General features: G+C 41.0%; 1 protein-coding gene across 2 annotated transcripts in view; it reads right to left on the bottom strand.

The window, feature by feature from the left end:
* Positions 1–22,108, bottom strand: part of ephb1 (EPH receptor B1) — a 150,562-nt gene that overhangs the window by 15,071 nt on the left and 113,383 nt on the right. The window contains exons 7-12 of one of the 2 annotated variants that reach the window (XM_029452994.1): positions 17,073–17,235; positions 14,476–14,584; positions 13,328–13,392; positions 8,527–8,715; positions 7,076–7,323; positions 5,526–5,741 (exon numbers count right to left, since the gene is read on the bottom strand). In XM_029452994.1, coding sequence (XP_029308854.1) covers positions 5,526–5,741; positions 7,076–7,323; positions 8,527–8,715; positions 13,328–13,392; positions 14,476–14,584; positions 17,073–17,235 — 990 coding nt within the window. The remainder of the gene's footprint in view (positions 1–5,525; positions 5,742–7,075; positions 7,324–8,526; positions 8,716–13,327; positions 13,393–14,475; positions 14,585–17,072; positions 17,236–22,108) is intronic. The other variant, XM_029452995.1, reaches the window with a different exon arrangement.

The following is a 22,108-nucleotide window of genomic DNA, read 5'->3' as shown; positions in this document are numbered from 1 at the left end:
AAACGTGGATATTTTCGCCTGAGTTTCTGAGCGTTGGAGTTCTCTCCTCTCCTTTCCTCCGCTCTGTCTCTGACTGCAGGTGTGTGTGTGTATGTGTGTGTTGGCAAAATAGCAGAGGAGAGCATGTGAATGTGCTAAGCAGCAACGCAGTAGACACGGAAACGTGCACATAAATTAGATAAATAACATAAGCGTTTAGTTTATTTAATAAAAGTGAGTTGTGATTTGGCGCTATATATTTGGGGGGGCAGCACCTCAGACTTTTCCTTTGTTGGCTGCTCATTTATTGTTGGAACACTTGAACACAGTAGCCTCAGAAATGCGAAACAATTTGCACTCTTGACACCAGTTAAAGTTTGAATGTCTGACCCGTTTCTGATTGGCTGCAGTCTATGACACCGACTGAAGTTTGAATCGCAAACTTCTTACCATTGCATTTGTTTAACACTCCTGAATACAATTTATATTTACATGGCTTTGTTTGCTCCCTGGGTACATAGCATATTAGGGCAATTGAAGGTAAAAAAAACATTAAAAGATTATTTTAATAATATAATATTTATTATTATTTAGAAATGTTATTATGTAACTTCAATCTCAGAGAATTTAAGTTTGTATAATAACATAATATAGCAGCCTAATAATAAGAAAAATAATATAAGAATTTAAATACAAAATTAATATAATCAAAAATGTAATATAAATAATAAATGCTAAAAATAATCATCATAATAATACTAAGAATAATATTCAACATTAACATTTAGGGGAGACAATTAGCCTACATTTTATTCGATGGGGGGCAGTAAGGGACCTGGATAATGGATAGGGGGGTCGCTGGCCCAAAAAAGTTGAGAACCACTGCGTTAGAGTGAAATGGGATTTAGTGTGAACTAGACAGCAAATGTGAGATATGCATTTACAGTTGGTCATTTTATAATTCAAGCACTATTAGTGGCTTGGTTAACTTATTATTATTATTATTTATTTGTATTATTATAATGCTGTTTAAACTAGATTTTGTCTTATTTGTATGCAATTGCAATAAATAAACAATATATCCTTGTATAGGATGAACTTGCTGTTGGCCTGAAATTGGCTGTGATAATAAGCAGATTTTGGGGGGTGTCCTTGCTGTGTGGTGTGGTGTGGTGTGTGGACATGGCCAACTGTCAGATGAGTTGTGGCCATCATGGTGATGCAACAGAGCCTCAGAAAAGTCATAGCAACAGCCACAAACATTTGCTGGTTTCTATACAGAACTGTGACAGGTTTAATGTCTATGTAAATATGTATTTTATGTTTGCATAGAAATGTTATAAGTCTAAAAAAGTGCTTTTGTCCCGTCCATATGGACATGTTCCCATTTCACTTCTTGTTTACTCAGAGACTCTGTCCCTTTAAACTTGCAGTACATAAATAATTCACCACAAGTTGAAAAGACAAGCCAAAAAAGTGCATGGGCCTGAAGCCAGAGAGAGAGAGAGAGAGAGAGAGAGAGAGAGAGAGCGAGAGCGAGAGAGAGAGAGAGAGAGAGAGAGAGAGAGAGAGAGAGAGAGAGAGAGAGAGAGAGAGAGAGAGAGAGAGAGAGAGAGAGGATGCAAATAGAAAAACAGACAAATGACAGAAACAACAGCGCGGTCCACATAGTGTGAGCACTGGAGCGGAGCTGAGAGAATGTCACTCAGGTCACAGAGATTTGACGGATGAGCTTTGTTACTGGCTCTGTGTGACCTCGCCTTTCAACCCCTCTCAGCCTCAATGACACAAACAAACAAACACACACACACACCTACATTATATTCACATACATAGGCCAAGATACCTAGGGGACGTATATGTGTATACTCAGGAACACAGCGCACACGCACTTCTAACCACATAAATGCCCACTCAGTCACAACATACAGTATACATCGCGTGACATGCAAGGCAATGACAGTCTTTCCACATCATCAGCTGAGGCACAAGCAGAAATTCCTGATCCATACCAGCCCTCCTCACTATGGCCCTGTGGGCATTAGACCTTGGTTGAAAGGGTAACAGCACTTGCCTAAGCTGTGATAGACTTGACACTCTATTCTCACACGTTTATATTTTGAAAACATATCCAGACACTCACTTCCAATCGACCACTTATCTTATCCACAAACTGTGCATTAAATCCCAGTGACCATGTCCTGATCTCTGACTTTCACTCAGCCATGAACCAAAACACACAGTAAAACATATGACGCATCACCACCGCAAACAGTTTGACGCATCATTCGTCGCATCTACACTGAGTATGACGTTTTGATGCGCCTTTGTGTTGCGGAAAAAGCATTAAAAATGGGAAAGAAGTGGACAGCCGGGGAAAAAAGGAAAGATAGATAAATGGATGCATGGATGGATGGCTCCTTAGATAGACGGATTGGTGAATAAAGAGAGTAATGTGAAAGTCTTCTCGGTTTGCCGAATCAATCCTCTTCTTTGTCAGGTAAGCAGGGTCAGTCACATCTCACCTGGACTTGTGATCATGCTCCCATGGGCTACTTCTTAAACCAAGCAACCATGTACATATAATCAGGCAGTGACGCATATACAAGAAAGGCACAGCTGCAATGAAACACACAGTCTTTAAAGTTTTTATATTAATTAGTACACATCACCTTTGCAAGACCAGTGCAGTCCAAGCATTGTCCTGTGAGCCTAATTAATCACGACTTTGGTTAGCAGCCAACACAGAGGGAAGACAGCCCCCTTCTGTCTGAAAACTCCACAACATTGCTCCAGAATGAACCCACATCCAGGGTTAACACAATTGCCAACATGTCCCCGTAACCATATATCCAGCATCACACCACAGGCACTGTAATTGGTGTTTCTCGAATTGCGGGGAAAAATTAGAAAACCAGGAGAGGGAAAGAGGTGATTAATTTGCTGGAGGAGGAGGTTGATGGCGATGTAAATCACTGCATGTCAGCGCAATTTAATTTCCCGGATTCCCTTAGCCTTGTCTGCAACGCCAGCCTTGCTCACTGAGTGGTTAGCATCAGGTTATAGCTGAAGAAGTCAAGGAGTGAAGGGCACCATGCATCGCTTAATTACAGTATAGGACCTTGGACAGGACCTGTTACTCCCACACTTCCCCCCACATGCACATGCATGTTTTCCCTGGATACAGGGGATTAGGGATCAGGAGCACAGGGGACATGGACGTCTGTGTTAATATCAGCAAAGTCCTGATGAGCTGTCCTCATATTTTAGAGGATCACATTTTGTTCTATTTAAGACTTAAACAGGCATATTGACAGACTCTCATTATGTGATATGAATAAAACTGCTCTCCTGATTTGGAAGGAACAAAAATAGTCATGAAACTGAAGATATCATCTGGATTCTTGTGATAATAAGGCAGCACTCAGTATGAAATGGAAGCACAGCCAAAGCTTTGATGTGCTCTTTTTAAAATCTCAATCATTAAAAGACACACGCCATCAAAAAAACCTTAGTGTGTTACCATCAAAACAGCTCCCCAGGTTCAGACTTCAAACCTCACCTGTTCTATTGACTCTCCAGATAATGCCCTCAAGGAGACTTTGTTTGCATTAAACAACATCAAAATGCCAACTGCAATCTATAATCCAATCCTCTCCTTTTACACCCTGTTTTATTAGCAAGCTCAGCGGGGCAGACAACAGAGATGCTGCTCCTCTTTGTAGCTAAATAAGACCCATTCAGCAAGGTTTACCCAGAGGGTCACCCATACAAAGCAAGCTATTCCTGGGGAGCAATTAGCTCTCAGCCACACCAATGTAAGGTCATGTCTCCTCTGGCCCTTATGACACTTCCTGTTCACACCTGGGCAACCTACTCCTGCCAATTGTTTACAGTGTATGCTGTGCTCCTCTGATTTTGCAAACAACCTAAAGTAATAATTCTAACCGTGTGCGTTTTCTACCTGAGCTCAGCCACAAAAGAGGAAACAAAATAGATTTAAATTACATCGTGTGTTTTGTTTCTTTGCCTACTCTCTTTTCATACCTGGGTTTAACTGTATGCTTTTGATCTCCATGTTTTGAATGCGTCGAAATACCTCCGAAAGTAATTCTTAAACAGGCTATTTTTAAAGCATAATATAATCCTATTTATTCATAATATATACAGTGCTACCTCAATGCTGAAAATTCACATTCATCACTTTCAGAGAGAGCTCCCAATGCGGTTTTAGGAAACAAGTGAAAGGGCCACTGGAGGCTGGTGACCCAAAAGAAGAGGAGGAAACGTTAAAAAACAGGGCATGGTTCAGTGACTTGCAAAATAAAAAGGGTATGGTTACATAGTTTCTCTCCCGTACTATAGCATCAAATTTGGGCCAGAGTCCGATTGAAAACATGAATGCCCACTGTGATATGTGAATGCCATATATATTAAATAGAGATTGTATAACATCTTTCCCTTTTTTAATGAGAGCGAAAAAAATAACACTGGGAAATAGGCACAAACCTGACCCCATTCAAGCCTGAGGGAATCTTTAGAAACGACAGCCCAATCAGGTTCGGGCAGAGAATCAAAGCTCTAAGCATATTTACAGTATATAGTATGTTTATTAACTTACCATTTACGTCAAATAAAAAAAAAACACCATTAGGTTAAATAATATAGAACCATGACCTTTTTCCTCTACTGTCCAGTATGTTAGCACAAGACCTTACTGTCTACAAAATGCAGATAGAAAAACGCACGTTACATTAGCAGTAAATTAAGCTAATTTGCACCAAAGTCAATGAGGCGGTAATAGACACACCCACCTGCTCAGACACATACATGTGCATGTACACATCATCGCTTATATGCTTGATCACACAAAGCCACTCAAATAAAAACCCACGCATAAACTCAGGCATGCTGGGAGTCCTAATGACCTGTGCAGTGTGTTTGCGAGGGTGTAAGAGTGTGTTTTGAATTAGAAAGAGGAGAGGCAAAAGATGAACTAACGATGGCTGCTAATAATTACAGATCTGTAGTGTGGAGGAGTTAATGAGGAGCCAAAGCCTCCCATGATGCCCCAGTAATAATGAATGAGGAGTGAGAGAGAAGAGGGAGATGGGGGGAAGGGGGTGGTAGCTGTCAGTTTGAGAGGCCGCAATGCCCTTTGGTTTCTCTGCACTCTGGGCATGTCAACGAGAGAGGAGCCTTCCCAGAGGAGGCTTGTCTCTTCACTAATGAAGATGTGACAGCCCTCCAGTCCGTGACTTGCAGAGTGTAGGAAAGAGGAGGAAGGAGGACGAGGAAGACGGACAGCTAATGTAAAATGAAAGGCCCTGAAAAGGTGAAAGGTTGCCAAGACCTTCAAAAATAAAGTGTTACATAGAAGCAACACTGATTAGACTGATAGGTGATGGCTGTTAGGATGTTTCATATGTATCAATAACAAATTGACTGGACACTTCAAAGATGCATTACATGCAGATAAAAGGCAGATTAGTAAAAGAGAGGTTACCTCCCTTAAAATTCAAAAGTTGAACACCGCAAGTACTCACTAGAGAGCTGGTGTAGCTGGGATCAGAGGTGTCATCCTGTAGGTAGCGTGACAGGCCAAAGTCAGACACTTTACACACCAGGTTGCTGTTGACCAGAATGTTTCGTGCAGCCAGGTCACGGTGGACGTAGTTCATTTCGGAGAGATATTTCATCCCAGCTGAGATCCCACGCATCATCCCCACCAACTGGATCACCGTGAACTGACCATCATTTTGCTAGAGGACGGAGAGAAAACAAATACAAGCGATTATTTAGATATTATCTTTGGCACATTAGCTGGAGGATAGAGAGATGTCAGCAAATGCTAATATAATGGTTTTTAATGATAATTAACTAATTATGTTGGTTCTTCACTGAATCATAGATACGGTGTTGACTGATAATTCCAGGCTTGAATGTTCTTATTTTAAATACATTTTCAATATTTCTATTAGAAAATCTGAGTGCGAAACAAATGAAATGCTTGTTCTTTTTTCTAATGTCTTAGAAAAGGCTGCCCAGTGGGACTCAGAATTAAGGCTTTGAGGTATATAATTATTAAAAAAACAGAGGGCACATGCTCATACAGTGGCAATGGGGGAAAATGCGTTGTCACACCTGACATTTACATAAGAAAAAAGTAGGCTAATCTACCTGCTTGTCCCATCTATTTAAGGTTGGAGCTTTTTTTTCAAAGCAAGTACTAATGTTCACTTATTCAGGTTATTTTTTATTTTTTATTCCCCTCATTTTTAGTAATTTGTTGTTTACATTTGCTATTACTAAATCTACATCCTGCACTATTTGTTTTGCCTTTCGTATCCTCTAAATATCCAGATGGAAAATTAGACTTCTATTACATAAGCAAAATGGATTCCTGAAGCCGGTCATTGTCGGTGTTAGAGCATTGTTCCATTTAGACATGCAGACATCCATCTCTTCAACATCCAAGCATGGCACCCCTACCACTGTGTGGATGCTCTGAAGAGCAAGCTTTGAACCCCGAAACACGGTAACAAATAAGAGGGTAAGGGAGATCGATGGAAACACAAGTCGGATGTGGCGGTTAGCAAAGCCAACTTCAAAGAGCCCCTTTAAACCAACCCTAGATCAAAGTGGAATAGAACACCAATCCATGAGATTGAAGGAGGAAAAAAGCGAGTTGAATATTGATTAAGCTGTATGTCTGCTCAATCCTGACTATAAAAGAAGGAGTGAAGAGTCCATTAAACGCTCCAGGCACTAATAGAGAAATTAAAGGCTGATAGAGTTAGCTAATGGACATTTTCAAATTAAGAATGATTGAAATTATGTTCATTGTCATGAAACATATTCTCTGTTGGCACACGATAGATTTAGAAGGCTCATTCTAATTTGTATTAGAAGGGATTCTTAGCATGGACTCATTTTATTGGACTGTTTAACAATTAATTTCCAATTAGCTTCTCAGTTCCATAATGAAAGGTTTCTATTTAACTCCTGAATATGACTTGACAATATGACAATATAACCGATTCCAACTTTGTATGACATAGTAGCCTATATGTATGTGTCCACAAAAATTACTCACCCTGAGGAATGAATCAAGGGCACCATTCTCCATAAACTCTGTGACGATCATGACCGGACGGCTCTTTGTGACTACACCCTCCAGACGGATAATGTTTGGGTGATCGAATTGGCCCATGATTGAAGCCTCAGACAGGAAGTCCCGCCTCTGCTTGTCCACGTAGCCTGCCTTCAGGGTCTTGATGGCTACATAGATCTCCCTCTTACCAGGCAGCTTCAAACGGCCCTTGTACACCTCCCCAAATTCACCTAGAGGGGAGATAGAGAGAGTGGTACCTGTCACAAACAAGAACTTATTGTATTTTTTCTTTATCTTTTGTTTGATCAAAAAGTGATCAAGTAGAGTAGTTGATGAATGAGATCTAAATATATTCATTTATCAAGCTTATTTACATCTCATGTCCCTTGGCAGAAAAGATTGATCTTCATTAAGTCTATATCAAGCATGCTGAGTGTTGTCCAATACTCCTCTAGTGTTGCTCCATCATGATATTCTTAACAGTATGGCTCCTCTGACTCACACTATTCATTCATCCTAAAAGCCGGCCAAGCGTCTTCGTATTCCCCAATCAAGGAATAACAGGCCAGCACTATCTGGTAAATATCTGGAACCTGTTTGATTAATTATCACCACCTAGGTGTCCTGCAGAGACACCATGCAGCGAAATCAACAAAAACGGAAATCTTTAATTAGTAAGTCCCCTTGAATCCTTACCCCTATCCTATCTCTGTCACTTCCTCACACCTAGCTTGCTGAGTAGGCCGGGCCGCAGGAGCTAATCCATGCCCAGTCTCATTATCAGGGGTATTTTAGCCTCTCTACAATATGTACCAACACATATGGTATCAGCATGCCCTTCCTGATGTAAAAAAAAGGTGTGTCCAGTCCCAAGGAACAGACATATTGAAGACACACTAAGCTGAAGTTAGTGTCGCCTCCAGATGCTCAGAATTTCCTTCAAAGCAATTAGCCCCAAGTTTAACAGACATTTTAACAATAAATAAAAAGACAAGGAAACCCGGACAGAAAACTAAACACAGTTCTCTACCATTTTGTACATGTAAGTTCAATGGAAGAGGCAAGGTAAAACATGTTACAGAGACACTAATAGGCTCCAAAAACAGAGAAGCGCAGGGACTAGGCCTCAAGGCTTGAGTTATTTCTAATGCCATTAGGTCCCAGAGTAACTGGCCTATATGCTGCTAGTGCTCTTGACATGGGCCCTTGACATGTTCCCATCTGATGTGGCCGCCAAAAGGGCTGTGCTTTATGACCTTGAACAGATGCAGGTTTAATTTGTTTGCTCTCGAGCACACAGACACATGTAACAGACAGAAATACATGCAAATATAGCAATTCACGTTAACCTTGCATACACACGCACACATAGGCGAACACAGACACACACACATAAACACATTGTTCCATAGCACCCATTCTACATACAGTACCTGCACCGATGACCTCCTCGATCTTGACAGTGGAGACGTCAATCTCCTTGGCGAATTCCCGCACAGCTTCGTTGGGGTCTTCGTAGGTAAAGGGATCGATGTAGATCTTCATCCCAGGGGAGCCTGAGAAGTGGGTCGGGCAGCCCAGTGGGGAGGGGCAGTTAGACATGTCGGCTCGCAAAGAGAGTTCTAGAACAACCAAAGTGCTCAATGAGCTTTCCAGAAGAAGACACTTTTCTTTGTTTTGTTTTTCTTTGGCTAATGTTAGTATTAACGATTGATGAAAGCAATTGATTTCAAGTCGTATCCTAAAGCACAGTGTGACACAGTATTAGTTACAATCACTACAAGCTCTTAACAGTTGTAAATGATGATAACTCAAGTTGCTCTACAGTCCTTCTCAGAGACAGGTAAGAGCACTATAGTATATGAATTTGATCAAATATTGCAAACATTAAATAATATAGTAGAATTATTACAGGAATGGCCTCAGTTACAACTAGAGCCGACAACGTAAAAGTGTAGTTTGATGATTCAGTACATGGAATGAGGAAACAGAGCAGAAAGAGAAAGATGAAGGGATGAGGGTATTTTTTTTACCCTCTTATCCCTTACTCTAGCACTCTCCTATTTGATAGTGGTAGAACCAATTTCCCCACAGCCTTTCCCTATAGGAGCTTATAAAGAGATAAAACCTCTGTGCTATCAACTAGCTCTTTATGCTGTTCTGCAATAGGTGACTCAGTTCACAGACTGGAGATATCTGCAAACGGATGAGGTTTTCAGTGTCAGCAGGCGGGGTGGGAAAGAGTGTCGAAAAACACGAATTCAATACCCGTTGCCACAAGACGGACATTACGGCGAGCAAGCAGACGTCAAATCATAATTTCTACAGTGACACCCAAGGGCAGTCCTTTTTCTCAGAGCTGTTTAGTCAAAACCTTGGCAGCCATGATTGGAATAAACCCATCTCCATCAAGTCAATTTGTGCCTGTCTATTTGCATAAGCCACATAGAGAAAGGTATGGGTCTCAGGAGACATAAGGAAGATAAGGTCTGGTCTTGGAGGGAGCAAGGTGCCTCACCTCGCTCTTGACTAAAAGCTGATTCTAGTTACTGCACTAATTGCCTTGAACCCTGTCTGTGTGAATGTAATTGCTCATTAGAGATTCCATACAGATTGGATTCAAGTTAATCCATCAGAGGGTTTACAGCTTTGCATTCCATAAAGTCGTTCTATTTACAAGTGTCGCCAAGCTGCTCTCCCAGCAGCAACACTGGTTGTGACTCAAAATCTCAGCAGGGAGCATATACAACAATGAACATATGGCCTCTAAATCTAAATCTCATGCACACATGCACGCACGCCCATGTACGCAAACAGTACGTACATCCATTACTTTCTAATACACAGTCCAGAGCCCATGTTCATGTATACTTTTAAATACAAACAGTGTATCTCTCTCCCTCCATTTGGTACAGCACTGGTTAACTGGACTCATCCTTTTATGGACATCAGATAAAAAATAGATTCTTTAATATTTCATAGTTCCTTCATTTAAGTGTATGAAGCAAAAGAATCCAAACGTCAGGTCTATTTTTTACCCAAGATATGAAACAAGGCTGTCGGGAGAAAATGCATGGCTGCTGCACTGACTCATGGGAATAAAACACATACTTCATACCTTTTTCAATTAGATGGCCGCACGGAAAAATGGATAAAAACTCAATTTGGATTATAAATCTAAACAAAATCCCTAGGCTATGACACAATTGCAAAAATAGTTAAGGGTATTAAGTTGACCGGAATTATAATTTACAGTTTACTGCACTGCACGTAACCATGTTATTTTCATCAATGTACACCATTTAGCCCGTTATTAGTCTGCCCTGCTCGTTTACTGAATGGCCCTAATGTATCCACAAATCAACCGTACGGCAGTAATGCTTACTTTAATCCATTACTGGCTATGTGTACAATCAAATTACTGATCCTACTACACATAATTTACTCATTGCTTAAAGACAAACAGCAATGTCAGTAAATGAAACCGTATCTTCATAAATGCTCCTCTTTTTAAGTTTAATGAATTCTTTCATACCGAAGAAACATCATTTTTTTGTAATTCCTTTTGCCTGACAATATTTGCAATTATATGTTTTATGTGATTATCTACTTTGAGAACTTAACATACACAATTGCAGGACACTGTACGCCTATAGTGAATACAGTCCTATTTCATGTTGGTCTGACATGCACACTGGCTCTGTGAATATAATGAGTTGAGTTTATTTCCTAAACACAAACTAATTATCCTTCGTTTGATGTCAGAAAATCATTTGTGAGACACACTGCAGCTTATTAGCCTGGGAATCACAGAGGGGATCTACACATTGTATAGATGTTAGTTTGGGTTTATCAGGCATTCTGCAAGTCTTGACCTTTAATATTAAGAATGATAAAGGGCAATGACACATATATATATATATATATATATATATATATATATATATATATATATATATATATATATATATATTGTACAGCAGATGCTTACCAATCGTGTTCATGCCTTAGCTAACGCATTGACTTCACATGTATAAATCCGGTATGCAGTGGCAAGAAAAAAAAGAAACAACTATGTACAAACATATTTGGCATCTAACAATAACTGGATCTGTTAAATGGGCTTCCCATTCTCATTCAGTGTGAGCACCAGATGCTGAAGCACAAACAACAGCTGAAGCTACAAAGCGACAAACTGGGTTTGAACATTAGTGTTTTAAAGATGTGTTATTAGTCATATGCAGTAACATGTAGCGCTTAGAAATGTCTGTCTGTTAATTAGCTGGTGTTGACAGGTTGTTGATGTGTGGGAAAGAGTAAAAGGGAATAGATGCACTTACAAAAATTGTAAATACTTTGACACGCTGAGGTGTATATGTTATGTTGGGATGAACGCTGATGATGCGCTGATGTGTGAAATTAAAACAAAAATCATCCAAGCCACACAAGCACTTGGTTCATCTGTGGGAATGATGTGTGTGTTCATGTGTGTGTCCCAATCGGCCTGTCATGACATCCAACCCAGTGTTAGGTGTAATGTTAGAGGTCTCATTTTTATAACCAGGCTTGCTGCATATACTGATTTTACAGTATGAGGAGCATCCCTCTTGACGCCTGTCACATTAGGTGGGCCGGGAATGAGGAGACATCACCTGACGTGTGTGGCAACAGCTGGAACTGTTAGCAGCTGGTTAAAACCAGGCAACACATTTTGGGAGATTCACCCAAAACAATCGGCTGAGCTGCGCTATTTAATTGTTTCGTTGAATACTGTAATTACAAAACTGCCAGTCAAATCTTTAGAGAATGGAAGACAACAGTGCATCATGGGATGGGGGATTACTTCATGAGTGTTGGCGGTGTGAAGGTTGAAGAAATAAACTTATGAATAGGATCCCTTATCAGCGTTTTATTTCTTCTCCACTTCAAATTGCTTATTTGATGATTAGGGCTGCGAGCGTCTCTGATCTTTTGTTTATTCTCACCACTCGTGTTAATTGCATTTGGTTTTCCAAAAGATAGCCTGTGACAAAACTGACACTTCTGCCCACAGCAGGTTTAACGAGCCCCTGGCTGCCACTGCTGAAGCTTTGACACAAAGTAACTGTGTTGAAACGCTTTGCTGTGTCAGGCTCAACAAAACTCTATCCCCTCGAGTGAGCCCCTTTTCAGACTGCTAGGTCGGCAGTGGGTTTTTCATTTGAGGTACACATCTCATACACACCCTTTTGTGTGCAAGCTTGCGACCCTGTGTGTGTGCGTGTGGGAGGTTATGTGTGTATCCCTCCAGGCTCCTTCCCCTCATCAGTCGGTGCCAGGGGAGGGCTTTAAACATGACTCAATCATAGCTATCATACAGCCCTGAGAGATGACTGTCAGTCAGTGAAATTGCGTAAAGAAAGGAAAATGTCATTTACATCAACAGACGCCTGCTACCTCAGGTGATTTCTCTTTTTACCTTACCTCCTTTTCATTAATGCATTATGTAAGAGTACATGCTTTACGTACATGTATATATCGAGGTGTAGCAAATATCAATATAATATGTGAGAACGCTCAGAAAAGACATATCTCCACCCAGGCAGCACAATCCTCCAAATTTCTTATTTTTACATTAGGAAATTTTTGGAGAGTTTTAAACTGGAGATTTATTTATTTTGAGTTTAGAATACCTAAATCCTGTGTGCGAACATAAAGGGTTTGTGCAAGGACGAATGGCACTATATTCTAGGAGTAGGACTCATGACTTGCAAGTTATGGCCATTTAAATGTATCTATAGACCTGCAGTATTACAAAAGTAGTAGAGAACATTGTCATCTAATGTCAAATACACCATATCTGCAATTATCTCTTAACCAAATCGGCATGTATCAAAAGATAAATTAATATTTTTTTTTTATAATTATTATTGTGATTCTTCCAAGTATTTTATGTATCAAATGTGTTAAAGATTGGATGATATTTGCAGTGGGAGTGGTGAAAAATATTGTTATGCTCAGGCAGAAATGTGCGTGGGCTTTACTGATCTGTTGATTTTGAACCATAGAATCCAGGAAAAGTCTCTCACTTCAGTAGTTAGGAGCCAAAATGGTAAATGCTTCATAAATAGCCATATGGCGGCTAAAATCTGCCAAGTAGGTTTTGAAAATCCCAGCAAATTAACGTACAAACAAAACATTTAGGACCGACAAACCACTAGTTTATAGGAGCTGTAAGTATTATGGTGGACTTACCTCTTCCTGTGCTGTAATGTTGCAACTTGTCACTGTACACAGCTTCCTTGGTGTACGCCCTTTTCCTGAGGGAGCAATGGATATTGAGAGAGAAGAGAGAGAAAAAGAGAGAGAGGGAGAAGAGAGAGATGACAGGATGAAAAGAAGTGTAAACGAGGCCTTATTACTCTTCATGTTTTTCTGTATGGCTTGAAAATGACGTGGCTGAAATTGAATCAGTTGCAGAGGGTTAGCAATGGCAAATGAAGTTTATGAAAATGAGCTGATTTTTAATTAGACCTTGATAGGATCTCTCTGCTTTTCATCTGTCTCCTCTGCCTCAGCATCAAAAGAGCCTGGCCCGTTTGATGAACACTTTACTTGCTCAAAGTTGCACACAGCACTGCAGAAAATTTGACTTTCATATATTTAAAGCGGAGCAAGATAGGAATGTGACAAACTGCTGCAAAATTAAATTGCCTTGACTTAAGTAACTTAACAGGGCAAAGTAGGAGTTGTTAGGTTCTCTATGGAATTGAGTATTCCATTTAGAATATGTCAACTTAGCTTTCCTTTCCTTCAAATAGATTTATAAAACTAAATGCTCTTTGGGTTTATGTAAGTACCTCACATACTGTGTATTCCACAGCATGACCTGGGGATGTGACTATATCTCTAATGTTTCAAAAACCTATTTTACCGGATGAATTTCAGTATCAAAACATGTCAGTCATTTTAAGATACATTCTCCAGATATATCACTTTTGAATTTTACTTTGACATAATGCAGTATATGCAAAGTAGTCATATTTTGTATGGTTACATTCTGATTAAGAAACTGCGCAATCCATCACAATGAGATGGAAATCCATCTTCAAGCAGTGTTGCCATCTGTCTTTCAATAGTTATTAGCAAATGGGGGAGCATGCAGGGATTCTGTGTTGGATAGCATGGGGTTAATGTTATTATGTCCACCCCCATATTTGCTGGAGTTCCACAGCACGCTATATATTGTCATTACAATGGCAAAAGTGGGTTCAATTGTTCCCTGTTTTATTCTTGAGGAGAACAACTTGAGAAGGAAGCTAAATTCATGGCAATTAAGTCACTAACTTTGCAGCAGTTTCTACATGTATTGCAAAAGTTAGAAGAAGGGAAGATGTGTTTACCTGCTGCACACGATGGAGATAGCAACAAGGGAAACAATAAAGACCACTCCTGCTGCCGCTGATCCCGCAATCAGAGGAAGCTGTTCTCTCAGCTCAGACTTGAAGTCATCTGTGTCACACAAAGAAAAAGGCAGATGGACAGACTGTGAGAACTCCTTAGGTAGAGCTTAATTAAGGAGCATGACCGTGTTTATTTGGAGGTGTGTATGTGAGTGTATGTTTGGGGAGGTAGAGGGAGAAGAAAAGGCATTGCAGAAAGGTTAGAATGGGTGCACTGTTGTATAAAGAATACATATAGATCTCTCTGCTGAGCTGTGCTGACTGAAATCCGGTGAGCTTTAGCAAGGCTGAGTGACAGGTTGTGTTTGATAAACCAGGAGAGTGACAGAGAAGCATAAAAGTGATGGTGAAAAAGAGATAGGGGGGCTTCTCACCCTTCTCTGCTGCAATACCTGTCAGAAACATGCGGACAAGAAAGTGCACGGTGTGGAATGTTTTTCTTAGGTGTTGAAAAGGAAGTCGTCTACTGCCAATCACACAAGCAGCCCAAACATGTTTTATGTACATAGCCGGGGCAGGCTGGTGGTAGTTCGGAGGACGGCTTATATATATGCCTGTCTAAAAACTCTACACAACAGAATCCTCAGTTGTCTTTTTGTGTGTCTGTCTTCACGCCACTTTCACAAGACTGTAGTTAAAGCAATGCACGATTTAGCATGCTGGAGGCAAATCAGCTGCTTCTAAATCCAATCCCCCGTGTAGAATGGGCCTATTGGATTAAAGTGATAAAGGAAGAACTAATGCATCTTCGAAGCAGGCAGAGAGCTGGGATATATGAGGGAACTCAATGTGACAGGAATTGCTCACTTTTTTAACTTGCACATTTATCAAGTACGTTTCTAACAAACCGTGTGACTGATGTTCCGGCTTCTCAAGCTTCCAGGGCAGTCTTCCTGTTCTCTTTTGATGCATATACGTCTAGATAAATCTCCCCTTCATCTATATGAGAATGGTGATGGTGACAGCCAGAAATAACGGAGATACCTGATCCAGTCGTAAATAGGTTCCTATTACAATCAGTTAGTTAGTGGGGTCTCAGCCTATTGGAGAACTGTGACATCAGTAACCCTACTGATTGACCAATCACTTCTTTTTCATCCCACCTGCCAATCAAGTCTGCACTGCTTGCACGTATGTGTGTTTGTGTGTGTGTGTGTAGAGGTGGCAAAAGGACACCTTGTGCAGGTGTATGAAAACGAAGACAAAAGGGATTATGTGTTTTGAGAAAAGACATGGAGGGAGAGCCACGGTTTGGTGGCGCGGTGGTGTCTTCACGAGACAGTGGAGCGGCTTGACAGGGGAAAGAGGAAACTGGCAGAGGGGCAGGAGGTGGAGCCGTGGGTTTGATTGTCAGCAGTTCTCTAGCGTCTGCTGCTAATTGCCTTGACGAATGTCGTGCTATGGCAGCGAGCCAACGGATGAACCGTAGACAGTGCTTGTGTGAGTGAGCGTGAGACACGTGCATGTCCATGCGTATGGGTTTGAGGGGGAGATAATTTGTGACCGTGAGGGTGATGCAAAGGGGCCATGACTGCGCCACTACATCTGCTCTGCGCAAGTAAATAGCCACAATGATCACCTTCATCATCATTATTATCCTTCCCATCTTCCCCTCCCTCAAGATCATCACCATCTTATTCATCGTTATCATCTTCATTAACGCAATACAATGTGGAAATGTCACTCCTGTCTTTGATACATCATGAGATATGGCCACATGTGCATAGTATGCTAGTAGTCAAGCAGGGCACAATGAGGCAGCTCTTTGGCAAATCTTGTAAATGTTATCCATTCAAATGCTAAATCCATCCAGACTGAATCGTGCTGTGTTAATTTTAGCTCTAGTTTTACTGCCTGGCAAGTCTATAAAAAAGCACTACATGGAGAAGTGATGTTCAACGCCAACACCACTCACCCTGCACACACACCTCCTTGCACCTACACTAATAAACTCTGCAAGTTTATTATAGTTCCACAACCTTGCCAGTGCAGCAGGTGTTGCAGCTCTTCTTCAGCATCTTCCCTTTCCAACAATCCAGCCCCCCCCATGGCAAAAAATTAATCTCATCAACTACTAATCACAGCGATGCATTCTGGGATGGCTCTCCAGCAACAGAAGGGCCGGGTGAAAAACCAATTAGCTAAGCATTTTGGATCAAACACAGTTAGTTGCACAAACAAAATAAACTCAGCGTTCTACATATTCAAAGCACCCACACACACACACTCAAATCTGAAGGAAATTAACATAAATGTAGAAATAGAAGTGCAATCAAACATTACGGTTACCCCTCTATCTCACCTACTAATAATAATGCAACAACAGACAAAGAGCGACAAGAGCTTTCAAAAGAGATGGTGTGTGTGTGTGTGTGTGTGTGTGTGTGTGTGTGTGTGTGTGTGTGTGTGTGTGTGTGTGTGTGTGTGTGTGTGTGTGTGTGTGTGTGTGTGTGTGTGTGTGTGTGTGTGTGCATGTTTGAGACAGAGAGAGTGACACAGAGAGAGAGAGCTGTTTCTCCTGGCTCGGCGATCCTTACCATCTGTGATTGTTTGGAAGCACATCTTGCTGCTGTATTTGCCAAAGCCAGCGACAGTCCGTGCCCGCACCTGTACGACGTACACTGTACCCGGCCTCAGGCCCTCCACACGTGCAGTGTTAGTTTGGCTCCGCAGGATGGTAGAGTTAATCTCTGCATGGTCCTAAAAGGAGCAACAAACACACGGAGAGCAGGTTAGAGATGGGTTACAGAGAAGATGTCAGCGTCAAAATGTTTACCTTCATAGTTAAAATATAAAACTCTGGCAAAACAAGATCCAGTGGTAGTTTAACTGTGAGACAACAAACAGACTTGTCAGGCTTCATATATTCAGAAAATAGCATGGAGAAAGTTGTGAGGAAACAGTTTAGGCTGTTTATTGTAGTTGTTGTAAAGCAGAGTTACAGGAAATGTAGTCTGCTTTTGATAAACGGCACTGACAGAGGACAGGTGAAAACAGTAGATAGCAGAGAAGGATATAACAACAGGAAATAAAGAACAGAACAGTTAAAGGTAGTGAAGCTCTCTTTAAAATGATGTCTTAAGGGCCAATTTAAAAAGCAAGAGGTAACATTTTTTGTTTTTTCAGTTTTTAATAAGGCTTTGGTCTGTTTGTCCTAACCCTGACATCTAATACACCACATTGCAGCAAGCATACACACATTAAAACACACACACACACACACACACACACACACACACACACACACACACACACACACACACAGGCACCCCACTCACACAAACACTCTTATCATTCCCAGTCATACAGAAACACACACATACACAACATGGTAATTAAAGGCAATCATTTCTTGCAAATTACAAAGAACAATAGCTACTTCTAATAGAATAGCATTGCATATTTGTCTCCTCAGATGTACTTTATGAGGCAGTTTAATTACTGCAAGTAGTTTGAACATTGCATCCTCTTGTTTTCTTGTCTGAAGTAGCTTGCTTTTTAAATATGATGGCAGGACAGTTCCACCCACTGAAAACGTTCTTTCGTATGCGCCGTTTTTTTACATTTGAATATCTGTTTGGATCCTCGTAAAAGTTTTATTTTCACATGCATGTATGTATGCAGGCATACATATAGCCATCCATTATGTAAATGACCGTGGGACCTGCAGTCCAGGTCATGCATCTCTTCTCTCTCTCTCCAGGCTCAAGAGAGCCAGTCAGGCAGTCTGCTGCAGTGTAGTTTGGGGCTTGCTGGAGGTATCTGATACGGGGATCAGTAATTACTTAGGCCTGTCACCTTCCCATAACCCAGAGTGAATATGACAGCCAGAAAATAAGACTGCACCTACACTTCACCCACCACTGCAGGCTGCTGATAGCTAGATGCAGACATACTGTAGAGAGGGAGGGGGCAGTTGAAAGTCAAGGGGCACAATTCCCTGTCACGGTAAAATATGTTTGTGAACTTTGTAAATACACTAGTAATATGTGTATGACTGCTTTGAGAAAATATGAGCAGCAAATCTGAGTTGACAACAGTGTGGAGTGGAAAAGATAGATAGGCAAGGATGAAGCAAGGGGGGGGGGGGGGGGCGAGGAGAAGGAGAAAGATGATGGCAGGAAGTGATAAGAAACTCGAGGCAGAAGAAACCCACATCGAAATCATTATCCAATCTGATTGGTGTAATTGAATCATTCTGGTTGCTCCGTCATTGAGCAGACGGAGCAACCCCACATAATGATTTGTGCAATCACATTAGCTCTTATTGGACACTCTGGGCTTGATGAAGACAAATGTTTGGGCTTGGGATGGGAGAGCATCGCACCAACAGGCTTTCATTCTGTCTGTGAAATGAATAAGATGTTTATAAATGGAAAGCTAGATGTAACTGGGTTAGAGAGTTTAATCATCTCGCAGACCTTTTGTCCATCATATCACACAATCTGTCATCTCTCCAGCGTGCTGCATAAAAGTACAATTCTGAAATTTGACTTTAAAAGAGGCAGCTTGTGCATTTGAAAGGGCTGACATGAAGTCCCATGAGAGACTAGAACCATAGTCACCTATTCATCTGGTATAAGACATGGTTGAGTACACACAGGACCCACTTGGGGTCAGGAATTGCGTACTCCTGCTATCAGTCTTCCTGCATTTCTTAGGACCACACCCCCATCTGTTGAATAGAGGACAGGTGAGCAGACAGATGGCAAACTGCCCATGGGGGAGAATCCCTTGAGGGAGCAAAAGCTAGGAATGGCCCTTTCATGCTGCCAGTCAAATAGGGATTATGTGCAACACACACACCCACATCTGCCACTTAAAAATGAGCTGGCATTTGGCACTCAAGCAGACTAGGGGATAGCCAATAAAAGGCCATGCCAGGAGGGACTTCCAGCCACGAGAGGTCCTCTCCTGCTGCCAGTCAAATGGGGATTATGAGGGCTACACCCTAACTTGCTAAATAAAGAGAAAGTTGCAGGTGGGAAGGCAGATGGCAGAGCAGCCAATCAAAAGCACTGCCAGGGGTGACAGACAAGGAGCGCCACAGGGAGTTTAATCTCTACAGCATTCAGACAAACTTAACAAGAATGGTCTTTGTAAAGTATACATTGTTATTTGGTTACCGTGTCAAGATATGCAATAACCTACTTAAACTAGACCTACTTGGAACCACATTGAGAACTGATACTGGGCTGATGTGGACATATTTAAAGCTGTAGGACAATATATTATTGGCGTCATTGGGGAAAAAATGACATTATAACTTTTCAGTGTATTTGAATTAAAGCGGTTTGAGAGAAAACTAGACTTCTGCACCTCCTCTTGGCTCTATTTTCAGATTTTAGCCAATCATAGGTCATTTTAGAGAGAGGTTATTTTTATTGGCTGTTCTACAAATGCAGACGCACGTTTACGTCCCTTGGGTGAAAGCCTGATTCTATGGTGGAATATGCTGCAGAAAAATGTGCTATTCCAGCATTGGCAACAAGTGACCACACTGCAAAGCAACAAAGCATTTTTAGAGATGGAGAGAAGTAGTTTAAACATCTGCGTGAGCTCACTGCTGCAAAACAACCGTCACGCGTACGATTAGTGGCAGACTAAACTATTAGCAACATTTTCTCTCCATTTGGTTTCATTTTCAGCAATTTCAATAGAACTGCGCTATATAACTACATCGAGATCACAATCACGAATAAATTAAATGAATGACTAGTACTTGTACAGGTTACTGTATGAATTATGTAGGTGGGGCTTAGGACAGAGAGGGGGACCCTGGGGAACCACTTGGATTACAATATGCTGAAAGTCATGTCATGTCATTTTTGACCAAAAACATCAAAAATTAAACGGCCTCCCCAAGCTTTAATTGGTCCCATTTTAAAGGTTTGACTAAATTGACTAGATGTACTACATTAGTACTGGATCTATTATAACCATATCGCTGGAGGTCCAACACTTTCTTCTTTTAAAACTTTTAATTCATTTTTTGTAAATGCCAATTTCCTACCAATTGCCCTGGCTGCCAGCAGACTGCAGAGGGGAGATCTGTCCTTGAATTTCCTTTCTGCCACTTTCTGCCAGTTCCCACTTATATTCTGAGGGTTTTTGGAGTGTGTTTTCCAGTCAAAAGACATTACTGCTAATGGCTTGTAAAGGCCACCAAGACTTTGTATGTGATATTGGACTATAAAAATAACCTGACATGATAAGATGTGTGTGTGTGTGTGTGTGTGTGTGTGTGTGTGCGATAGCGTCAAACCCTCATATGCGTGCGTGTGTGCGTGCATGTGTGGGTCTGTTTTTCAAAAAATGCCAACCACCCAAAATGGACAGCATGGCCACCTGGCACAAAGGCAAACATTGTGGATACCATGTGTCCTCTTCACAGGCTCTCTCTCTCACACTCACACTCACACACACACACACACACACACTCACACTCACACTCAAAAAGGGAAGGGGTGGTGGGGTGGTTTGAGGGAGAACATTCTAATATTATGTTTGGAAATTGGAAATGAAAGAAATGACTCTCTCCCATTAATGTTAAAATTAAAATGTATTGCCTACGGTTAAAAAAAGAAGGGGGAAGAAATATTGGCTAACAATTTAAATGGAATAGAATAGATGGGTTTTATTACCAACTGCAAATAATCACCATTACCTCATGAATTCTAATCTAAAAAGAAAATGGTAATTATTTTGCATGGAAATACAATGATGATAAAATCTGATATTAAAGACCATTTAAGGCTCCTAATCGTTTTTGGAAATATATAAATTAAAGTATTGCAAAATCAAACGATGTCACTATACGGCAACAAAAAGATTTTCCTCTCATTCAGATTCTGCACAGCCAGCTGCTAAACACTACAGATAATGCTAAAAAGAGAAGTGAAAAGGATCATCTTATCTACAGTATAATTTGCAGGGAAATGTATTTACTTTAGCGCTTTCAGTTTTTTTGTCTTGTTCTTTGCAGCCAATTCCTTTTGAGATGACTCTTTGTATGGATTCTAATCACCTGGAGACTAACAAGGAGGCCTGAGTGAGCGGGGTGGGAGGCAAACAAAGAGGGAGCGAAGAAGGGAGTCTGAAGGAGGAAATGTGAATACCTTTGCTCGGGGACCAAGTGATTTCTGCTTTTCACAGGTTCCATTAAAAATCTAAACGTGTCTGTACAACATCTGTGTGTGTCTACCAACGTGTTGTGGTCGACTCTGAAGGCTGGCAGGGAGAGGAGAAAAGAATAATAAATACTTTTTCTCTTGGCCTCTCTTCTGAGGAATTGCTAATTGTATTTAAAGTACAAGAGGGATTTCAAAGTGCCAAAAATGCAGATGGTGCTGCGGTCAGTAGGCTGCAGATCCTGGTGACATGTTGTAAACTTGTACTTGCGCTTGAATTTCTCACATTGTTGCATGACAGTACTGCTGTCATCCAGAATGGATACACCTGAACTACTGCTGACACTCACACACAAACACTGACACAAGCTCTCACACACACACACACACACACACACACACACACACACACACACACACACACACACACACACACACACACA

This window comes from Cottoperca gobio, chromosome 17 (assembly GCF_900634415.1).
Source record: "Cottoperca gobio chromosome 17, fCotGob3.1, whole genome shotgun sequence".
Taxonomy (NCBI): Eukaryota; Metazoa; Chordata; class Actinopteri; order Perciformes; family Bovichtidae; genus Cottoperca; species Cottoperca gobio.
Note: the sequence above shows the minus strand (reverse complement) of the source record. Positions and strands in the feature narration are given on the sequence as shown.